This window comes from Neodiprion pinetum, chromosome 4 (assembly GCF_021155775.2).
Source record: "Neodiprion pinetum isolate iyNeoPine1 chromosome 4, iyNeoPine1.2, whole genome shotgun sequence".
In the NCBI taxonomy this organism is placed as follows: Eukaryota; Metazoa; Arthropoda; class Insecta; order Hymenoptera; family Diprionidae; genus Neodiprion; species Neodiprion pinetum.
In genome coordinates, this window is record NC_060235.2 from 8,381,100 (window position 1) to 8,392,162 (window position 11,063).

General features: G+C 39.2%; 1 protein-coding gene across 2 annotated transcripts; it reads right to left on the minus strand.

Annotated features, from left to right (window-relative positions):
• Positions 1–271: 271 nt before the first annotated feature.
• Positions 272–10,460, minus strand: LOC124216852 (tenascin-like). 2 transcript variants are annotated; one of them, XM_046621898.1, is made up of 6 exons: positions 10,294–10,460; positions 9,652–9,769; positions 4,718–6,354; positions 1,127–1,299; positions 800–958; positions 272–603 (listed from the first exon to the last, which is right to left on the minus strand). In XM_046621898.1, the coding sequence occupies exons 1-6, from the start codon at positions 10,407–10,409 to the stop codon at positions 548–550; spliced, it is 2,259 nt and encodes a 752-aa protein (XP_046477854.1). In that variant the 5' UTR covers positions 10,410–10,460; the 3' UTR covers positions 272–547. The 2 variants fall into 2 exon arrangements, with proteins under 2 accessions (XP_046477854.1, XP_046477855.1); XM_046621899.1 differs by having other exon boundaries at positions 9,854–10,421.
• Between the last annotated feature and the right edge of the window lie 603 nt (positions 10,461–11,063).

The window sequence follows — 11,063 nt, forward strand, 5'->3', positions numbered from 1 at the left end:
CTTACTAATTTTGGCGGCGTAGAAGTGTCACGACTTGCACAGAACAGTCAGTGATGTTTTTTTAACCCTAACCCCCCGTCGGTTTCCAAAACATACACTAAGAGCTACGCCGCTGCGTAAATTGCGCCTCAATTTTGATGGCTTGTTGATTAAGAACCTCCAACTTCAAGCTTCCGCCGCATCCGATTGGCCAGGAGATGAGGTGCATGGTAGGCATGGTGTGATAGCTTTTGTTGCAAGCGTTAAAAAAAAACACAATTTCCATGGCTAATAAAACTTACTTTATTTTACTTGAAACAGCTAATTTCGTGGATTTACCGAGATCGGTTTAAAAATATAGAGAAAGATTTGAAGAAACGTACAAACAGAACTGGGTGGGGATGGATTTGCTTCTCGAAAGAAAAACTCCGCGTGTTGCGTATTGTAAGTTACTAACATTATCAACTTGAGCGTATTCATAATTATAAATAAAATTGAGCATTTACACGGTTTTTAGACAGATATTTGAAGTACCTTTGTATAAAAATAAAAGACTTTAAAGTAACGATTATAACGAGTATTCGTTGTTCTGGGAGGTCTTAAAGTGGTGTAGTGATGGTTCACCTGAACACACAAAAGTTCGGAGTAAATTGATAGATTATGAGAAAATATTGTAAGGTGGTACCTTTAAGAATTTGAAAAAATGCTTTGCTCTAAAATTTTTAAGGCTACCTGCACAGAACTTAACACTGATAACCTTCTCAAAAGTTTTTCTATATCGAACTACATTCCAACTGATCAAGAGCTAGGGATATCTCACCATTTATATGACTTCTCCTCTTCATCCTTCGCATCACGATGTAACCAACAAGTATGATAATCAAGAACAACCCTATCCCTGATCCGGTGATTATTAGCGTTGCGTTTTTTTTAGCGAAGTCCAGTAATATGTGTCCCGTCACCATGTTGCACGGGGTATCTGAATATATAAAAGACGTTAGGTTTTGTTTGTTTGATTCAATTATAAACAGGAGTTACTTGTTACCAAAAAAATTATGCGGAAAAATCAGTTCCGCAAATTATGAAATGTAATCGCAATGTGATCAGCAGTGAATCCAGCGGTGAGGAGTTCTGAGAATTCACTCACCAATAGGGATAAAATGATGGATCGCATCAGCAGAAAACTGCGTAAAGTTGACGATTGTTGTGTTGAGTTGGTCAAGACATTCTGAGCTGCATACGGGCCAGTTCCATTTTATTGTAAAGTTTTTAGTCACGTAATCGTTCCAGCCAAACTCAGGAAATTCATTGTCAGTATTGCTGCACAATCAAAGTAAGAAAAACACTCTTACACTTATTGGATAGATGAATAATAAAATGCGATAATGTGTAATGTAAATCTAAGTATAGCGTACAGGTCAACAGGCAGAAGATTACAAAACGGAACCGGATACCGCGATTTTTTTTAACGTACAACTCAGTATCTGCCGGGATACTTTGAACATCGCACTTGCCAGCTACCACAACTCATGATAATACAACTGGTTTCCGTCCATTGTTACGTCAGATTGTTGAATGTCACACGGGTAGCAGAGTTTGGATGCAGAGTTTTCCATGATCTTGCAATACAGCCTAATCTTTTCCATGATGTGAGCCATATTGTCTTGATAAACAGATGTCATGGATTTATTTGCAGAACGAGAATAGATCGTAGTCAGTGTTCATTTGTTTTGAAAGCTCTTTGCCATCAGAATGTAAGCCTGAGCTAAACAAGCTCGGATAAATAGCCGAAATTCCAAAAGTATATCTTGCCAGGGAGTTGTGAGCCACGTGCCTTTTCCCAATGAAACCGTCAAATATAAATTATGAGAATTTGGAACATAATCATCAATCGTAAATGTGCAATTCTTCAATTCTGTTTGATTTGTGGAAAAGATGAAGTAGTCTAAAGTAGTCTGACAGTACATGTTTCTCACTGGCAGAAAATTGACGTGGTTACGTCTTTCTGGTAGCATGGTTTCAGATTCAAGTCGCACGTATTTGATTTTGTTTCCATATATGCAGGAGATGATTTTTTTTTGGCCTCATTGTGAAAGTCATATAAGCATTACCTACAATTTCTCGTTTAGAATTATGTTGTGACAACTTCTGGAGAAACCCGATGGATCGTTCCAAAGTTCGTTAGAATATTGTTAATTTTTCATTTTACAGCAATTGAAAAGAAATTTGAACCTCGAATTGAAGTTTACCGATGATCATTTCGAGTAGAATTTTTTAAGATTCAATGATCATTATATTGCATCGCCCCGACCGAATAGATCATAATGATAGTAGCGCGACCATGTGCGGTTTTATCGCACTGCTTACTCTGTAAATGTACTCTGAAAAGACAACACAATTTCTTCATTGTCTCCTGCGTATGTTCCGCTCTGCAATCGTGATTTTGTTTCCTTATGCGACTGAAACCTCAAGGAAAAAGTAAACCATCTGCGTAAAGTAATGGGAAAATCAAGGAGCTGATCACCGACGGTGCATCAACAACGAAGGAAAAAGACAAGTAGGTCATCCAGTGAAGGAATCTGGAGGATAAGGATGGTGGTTAAAATCCCGAAAGACCAAAAAGTCGACTACGTTCAATTTATTTAAGGGGGTTCCCTAGTCGATTAAATCGTGTTCCACATTCACGTACACGCCCTGATGTCACTTCACATGCGTAACAACATTTATTAGCTGCCACTAATGACGTTAGAAAAAAGCAACGTGCTTCTGACGTTTTGCAACCTTTTGGTATTTTATCTATTTTGTCTCACTGGATTTCATCCTTTCGAGTCTTTGGTCAGTCCTTATAGATAAATTCGGATTCGTAAATTCTCAAAAAAGGCACGAGTCTGAAATTTGAAAAGTCGATTTAATGACTGTTCGGTAATTTTTGTAATTCAATATTTTGCCCGTCGTATTCTTGCTGACTCGAAAAAAAAAAATTCGATAGCTATTTATTTATACATTTTTGTCGTTTACAAAACGACTTTTCGTATTTCCGGTCTCTACGTTTTCAACTGTTGGTAATTTGACTTTCGGGAATTCGTCTTGTCGACTTTTTGGCCTTTCGCATGTTTGTACTTCACCCGACGTAAGTAGAGTATCTGAAGAAACAATACGGGAGAAAACGTCGTCATCGCAACCGACGCTACTGTAGACATCCGTGATATACGTCTTCCTGTGACCGATACGATCAGCTTATTGACAGAAGCCATTTGGTTATTTGAAGATTTCGATCGCTGCCAGCCACGCACGACAAATTTCAAGCAACCAAAAGCAAGAAAAAATTTCAAAGAATATTTACAATTTTTTCATATAAATCTGCATGTAGAAGTGAAGGGAAGTCACAACGATCGAGTAGATCAAGGACTCGTTACCCGAAAAATAAAAGAGCAGAAATACAATGAATAGAATCGAAAAGCTGCAGTTCTAAAGCAAACTCGAAGCAGGATTGGAATCCAAAAAATAGACGATAGGAGGAAGTTACTCGGCCCTCTCTTACTAGTCTAAGCAGAATGAAGCAGGTAACCCCGGACTAGAATAAGGGTGGGGGGTAGCTCCGGAAAGTCACAAAAATGACACATACATGACACCAAGTTGATGCTTCATGAAGTCGATGACGCCACCGAAGGTGTCTCGTGTCTCGAATTACGAGAGCATGGCCGTCCGCGGCGTTCACCGAGTCAGACGGGAGTCCCATTTTACTAACCTACCGTTGTGGAATTTGCTCATCCGTGATACTTTGCAAAGGTATCAAACTGACTAAGTGGACGTGAGATAATTGAGGTAAAAAATTGTAGACTCGTCGAGTTGGGACAAATGTGCAGCAGCCAGGTAAGCCACGACGTGAGTCCCCATATTTGCACGCCGAATTTTTTTATGGTACGAAAAACCCCGTCGAACTTTTGGAAAGTCTCGGCCATAAAACATCTGATCGCCAAATGTGGAACTGAATACTTTGCAGCGGAGCCAACGGTCACTACCGCGAATGGTTTTTAGCCAATCGTCCAATGCAGGATCTATAATAGCGTTTCCCCTTACCAGAGTTGGGTTTAGTTTTGCGTTAAACAACATGAAATTTAATTCGACTAACGCTCCACCCCCACCCAAGGAGCATAGGTTTGAAATCAAAAAGAGCAGGCAACGTCTTGAAGCATCGACATGAATTTGTATTTCCACGATGAATAAAATCTCGACCCTTGATTTCCGGATCCTGCAAGAACAATTTGATTCTAGCTCCTTTCGCAGATATACTTTCGGCTCTGCTACCGAAAAATGCCACGAGCGATAACAAAGTACTTTCTGGAATTTGAATATCAAGTGATACACACCAAGCATGCGATGGTGAAGCGTGCCCTAACTAATCAGACTTCAATTCGGCTCATTTTTCATCCTGCAGAGTCCACCTGATCCTCAACCGATCAGGTCTAAATCCAGAACGCCGTACCGAGAGATGTCTGATGTCAACCACGGAAGGGCATATCGTGACGTTCGAAATGCTCAAATCCTTTCATTTATCCGAGTTATTTCAATCCATAATAATTTGTCATTACCAAAAAAACTAAAGTGGGTATAATTGATTAGCTTTGAAAATCCTTTATTGAACTTTAATTTTCTCTATCTACCAGTTTTTGAAACAGGAGTCAATCAATCCTTGAAGACATAGAACGAACAAGGCACTTGTGACTATAGTACTCACCTGATCACCTCAGTAGAAGTGGCTGAACGGGGCTCATTAAGGATGCATAACAACGGCTGATCACAGGAATCTCCTTTCCAACCGTGAGAACAGTTGCAACCCTCAACAACACACACACCGTGAATGCACTTCGGGTCGCAAATAGGGATGCATGTTCCGATGTCCGATTTGTCATTGACAAAATCATCATCGCATGCACACTCGTTCGGTGCAACGCAAGTTCCGTTGACGCAGTTGTTGCAGACAGGATCACAAGTGAAGTCGTCGTCTTGGGATGGCTGAAAGCCTTCGTCACAGGCACAGATATCGGGACCAGCGCACGTTCCGTTTAGGCATGGTCTTTCGCAGACCGGATCACACTTCTTCGTGTCAGACATCCGGTAGCCGAAGTTACACCCGCACACGTCAGGCTGAGTACAGTATCCGTTCTCACAAGGTGCGGTACACACTGGTTCGCACGTGTAATTATCTGCGTCCAATCGGTAACCATTATGGCAGGTGCAAACCTCTGGGGCTGTGCAAACTCCAAACTTGCAAGGCTCACTGCATCTAGGTTCGCAGGTGAAAGTATCGTTCGGAAATACTTCGAATCCATCGTCGCAGGCGCAGATATCGGGCTCGATGCATTTCCCGTTCTTGCAAGATTGCCTGCACACTGGAAGGCATTCGTTATCTTCACTTCTCTCGTAGTCAGTATCGCATCCGCATACGTTTGGCTCAAGACACCAACCGTGGTCACAAGACGATAGGCATACAGGTTCACACGTGGAAATATTTGAACCTAATTTATAGCCTTCATTGCACGTGCATATCTCAGGCGCAGTGCAAGTTCCAAACACGCAAGGCTCACTGCACTCGGGATCACAGATAAACGTGTCGTTTTCCGAGAGCTCGAAACCGCTGTTGCAGGCGCAGATATTTGGACTTATGCAGTACCCATTGACACAATCCTTACTACACACTGGCAAACATTCATTTTCTTCGTTTCTTTCGTAACCAGGATGACATCCACATATATTTGGTGCTTGACACCATCCATGTTCACAAGCGGAAGAGCATACTGGGTCACACGTGTGTCCGTCCGCGTTTAGTTCATAGCCATCATTACAGGTGCACGTTTCAGGTGAAGTACATTTCCCAAAAGCGCAGGTCTTATTGCACTTTGGTTCACAGAGGAAGGAATCATTCTGGGACCGCTGATAGCCGTTGTTGCAAGCACAGACATCTGGGCGCACGCATCGTCCGTTGATGCAATTGTTTTTGCATACTGGTACACACTCGTTGTCATTGGTCCTATCGTAGCCGAGATGGCACGCGCAGATGTTTGGCTTCTCACACCATCCATTTTCGCATCCAGAGGAACACTTTGGCTCGCACGTATATCCGTCTGTCTTCAATGCATAGCCGGAATCACAATTGCAGATATTCGGACGAACGCACTTTCCATGCACGCAAGGCTTTTCGCAAATCGGAATACATGTCTTGTCCAGCAGCTCGTAGCCACGATCGCATTTGCAGGTGTCCGGACTTGCACAATAACCATTGGTGCATTTTGTATTACATATCGGCATACAGAGACCGTCGTTTTTCGTATAACCCGTACAGCAAACTTCCTCCGTTCTGTACGCGGTGTAAGTCTAAAACAAAACACATAAATCTGTGGTCAAAGTAAAATTTGCTGAATATTACGGGTGATTCTGTCACAAATTTCCCACAATGGTCATCCCAAGCTAATGAATTTCTACAACATTTTAAAGAATGGTATTCTTTGGAAAACGTGAAAGATGGTGAAAAAAATGTCGAAATATACCCGCTTGTAATCGTGGTAGTTCGCGTCAATTCCATGTTTTTCACGATTCACTGGAGTGTTGACGACTGTAACGTGATTCACTTGTCCCTGTCATGTCAGCTTTATTTTGTAATAATAACCGCGTTCCGTGCTCAATATAAAGAAATATCTGAATTTTCGTGCAAAATGAGCATATGTTGAAATAAATTTATATATGTTATAAATATGTGAATGGGTATGTTTGAAAACCGGAAACCTAATGCAAGTTAATTATTATATATTTGCTGCCTACATTTTCTATAAATTTTAAGTGTACGTGGCATAAATATCTTACGTCAATGTAGGGCAATATATAGGAGAGGGGTGAGCAAAATGGATGTCCATGAAATCGTTTCATATTTTTTCAAACTGGCAAACTCATTTTTTACAGATATTTGAGGTAAGGATAACAACGCTTGATAATCATGAAGTTATACTCTTCAGGCCAACATTTTCAGATCTGGTAATTCAAATCAGTAATTAGCGCTTCGATTCCGTGTCGAAGGGAGGGCAATTTTGTTCATCTCACCCTCAGATTTTATGACAGATAATTTGGTGTCCAAAGGTTTAGCAAGTTAACGAACAAATTTGTAACGCCTTTAAAGCAACTTAAGAGAAGTACGCATAATGTTGAAGGGGCCCATTTTTCCCGCCATTTCTCTACAAGCCTCTTATACAAAGCTTATATCATGTTCAAAGCATTCCAAAGTAGACACAAAAATAAAGTGTATTCCTGATTAAGAGGTGCCAAATGCCCCGTCACGGGTACTTCAAATTACTTGTTCGGAAATGCTTCATATCTCAATAATCCCCTCCACCCTCTCCCGGGGGTCAAAAATGACATTTTATGCATTTGATTTTCTATCGCAATACTCGATTGAAAAATTATCGACATACATTACCAAAAGACCTTATATGTGAATTGATATGAGCGCGAGAGGCTGTTCCCAAGGTAACGAAAAAAATTAATCACAGTTACAAATCGTTATATTTCGAAATCTAATGGATGTAACAAAACTGTTTCCTTCGTCATTTCATTTCTTTAGGTGAATATTACCCCTAAGAATCATTTCAGATTAACTATTTTCGATCATGTCTCGAGAGAAAAATTGTCCAAATAGCTGTAGAATATCGAGATTTGCCTTTTCAATATCACTGTGTCTAACATTCAGTTTCGTCACCCTGTATATGAGAGCATTGAGTTGATGAAATGTCGTATTTCAGGGCTAAATAATATAGTACCGGTGATAATTATGATAATAATTTATAGAATTGAAACATTGTTGTACGAAAGTCGTTCGTGACTGCATCTCATTACGGAATATGTTACTCCTGGTAATTAGCAGTCACTATTTCGAAAAAATATGTAAAAGAAATAGTTTCGTGCTGCTATCAATAACATTGTCAATATTCCTTGCAACTAAATATTTACAGTCGAGATGATATCCAGTCCTCGTCACTGCAGGATTCTATCAATCTTTCCAGTCCATGTTCTACCTAAGAGAAATGCTTGCAGAAGAGCATTCGCTTTTATTGAGTTATCTAAGGGTAGAATCTGGAATCATCAGATGTTCAATGAAATCAAGGCATATCGATCAAAAACGTACAACTGTTAGATGCATCCATCACGAAGAGAATAATGCTGGTATTGACGCAATCAGAGGATACTGTTGCAGCTATACAAATGATTGGTGGACAATTGGGGTTTCCAACGAAATTTTTTTTTTCCATTTTCAGGGGTGCATAATGCAGTGCAAGCCAAAATAATGAGGACGTATTTTTTGTTTTTCGTTAAAAATGATAATTTTTCATGTTATAGGTGATTGAATTTCACTGATTTTAATATATATAGATATATCTTAGCATGGGTGACGTCACAATTTTATAGTTTTCAATCTGTTATATTAATGGCAATTTTGATTCAACGAAAAAATAAAAAATGCGTCCAAAATATTTTTTTCCAATTTACAAGAGTATGAAATAGAAAAATTTCATTGGAAACCCCAATTAGACATTGCTCTCCTTGTTTGTCTCATTGCTAATGAAGACAGTGTCGAGGACAAGATAACATCTCCACTGTAAATGTTTAGTTGCAAGGAATATTTTCAGAGTTATGAACAACCGCATAAAATAATTTCTTCAACATATTTTTTTTAGAATAGTCACTGCTAATTGTCGTTAGTAACATATTCCGTAATGATATTACTTTCATACAAGAATCCTTCGCCCCCATTTATTATTATAACAATAATCATCGCCAGTATTTTATTTTATTCGGAAAATCTGACTTTGACTTATTGAGTCACACAAAAAACAGAAAGAAAATGTTACGAATTATTATATTTAGTCAGGTAGTTTGTTACTGTCCCAAACTGTAACATACGTTTTTCGCTTTAACTGACATCTATATTCTTCGTGCAAGTTGAAGATCGGGAGAAGAACGCAATATTTGAATTTACATAGATTAACTATTTCAGTCACCACTACTATTTTCTCATTCATAGGAGTGAAAAAAATTGTTTTATTACAGTAAGTTATAGTAGGTTTGGGGACAAAGTAAATTCTGCTAAAAAAAAAACAGAGAAGATCACATTTCTGGAAAGGTTTGGTTCCGGTTACAGTTAGCCATTTGGTATGTTTTAAAAACGTTTATTACCCGTGACACGGATCTGCTCTTATACCTCAGTTGGTTCGGAAGAAAAATTCAATTTAATTACGCTGTAAAATATCTTTAACCAGGGATTCAACAATTTTTAGAATTAACGGTAGGAAAATAATAGTGTACTTCAAGCTCTAAGTCCAGCCAACAGATTTTGAGTAGGATTTCGCACAAGCCTAATGAAAATTGTGTTTCTCTCGAATCGGTTTTTCATGCGCCACAATATGGCATATCAGTATAACGAATATGCAATTCTCATGAGATTTCCGTGAAATACGTTGTGTATACATTTACAGGTTCACTCACTCGTGTCTCAACTTATACATGATCAGTTCCGAAAATTTGAAGAAATTTTTGAAATTCCGATGTGACCACTGTCAAAATTCTCACGAATTACCCGCGAATCAACTAGTCCCAATTAACGTACCAAAAGCTGCTCTTACTTACCTCAACTTTCAATTTTGTTACAAGCCTCGGGCAGTATTCGACATCGTAGTCATAATCGGAGATATAACAATATGACCAGTCAGACTCTGTGTAATAACGATGTCTAGTTGCGGAGTAACTGAAAATACATCAAGTTGATCAAATGATTGACGCTAACGATAACAAATAACACATAGTTTATTCAAACTTAAGATATGCTTACAAGGAAAATCAAAAGGTGCGGAAAGACAAAAGAGGATCTTGTATCCGGTACAAAGGCACGATAAATACTGATGATGAAATCAACGTACAAAGTGCCAGCTCGCTTCTGAGTCGAAGCCAAGAGTCGCGCTGTGCCGCAAATGACAGATTTTTGGAAATTCCAAGCGCGGTCGATCCCTTGATCGTCGGCTAGTTGGGCAAGATCCGGAAAATCCGGAGAGTCGAAAAGCTTACGTTGGAGGTAAAAAAAAATCGGACACAAAAGTGGATAAAATCGAATGAAGACATTTTAAAAATTCTCTTCGCCGGCTTGCTGATGGCGAATGATTTCCACGCGAATACTACATGATTCAAGTACGTCAACTACCGATTGATATTATAACGAGTAAATTCTTTAAACTTCTACAACAGCTTATTTACGAGCGTGATAATGGAGCTTACGGCACTTCCTCATGACATATGGCCCCTCTTTGTCCGAGTAGAAGCGAAGATTCAACTCGAGAAATAACGATGGAATATAATATTAGAGTGAAGCAGAAAATTTTTCGAGTCATCATTTTTGCTCACTTCACTTCACTAAGCAGTTTCCAGTGCTGCTGACGAATGGAAATGTGAACAAAGACTGCTGACGAGTCCTCATCGAATGGGATTTTATCTTCCACTGAACCGGGATGCGGTATCAACAATGACAAATGTATAACTATAATTGGTGTACGATTAAACCAATATATATATTGGTGTATACTCATCTATAATTGGTGTGTGTGGGAAATGCCAGTAACCGAATCAGGACACGAGGATCATTAGGCACATTTCGAATCGATGAAGATTCAAGTCAATTATCTCAATTATCTGTCCCGTTTTGAAGTTACGTGATATTCAACTTCGAGGTTTTAAACTTCAAAAAATTTTCAAGCTTCCTCAGGATATGCAGCTTGTATTCGCTTTCGTTGTACCTTACGTCACAGAGAGTAACGTCATATCGGAAATAAATTCGCAACCAAAGATATGCATGGATTTGCTACTAATTGTAAAGTGGATCTAGGGTCGATGCATTTTTATCGTAAAAATATGAACAATTAATGGAGATGTTGAGCGTTGAAGACAACCGCGCGTCTACAATTCAAGCGTGCTGTGCAATTCACACGTGTTTTTCTCGAAGCAAGCTTCATGTAAGAATTCAAATGAGGAAGTGACTAAAGTCTTGAAAA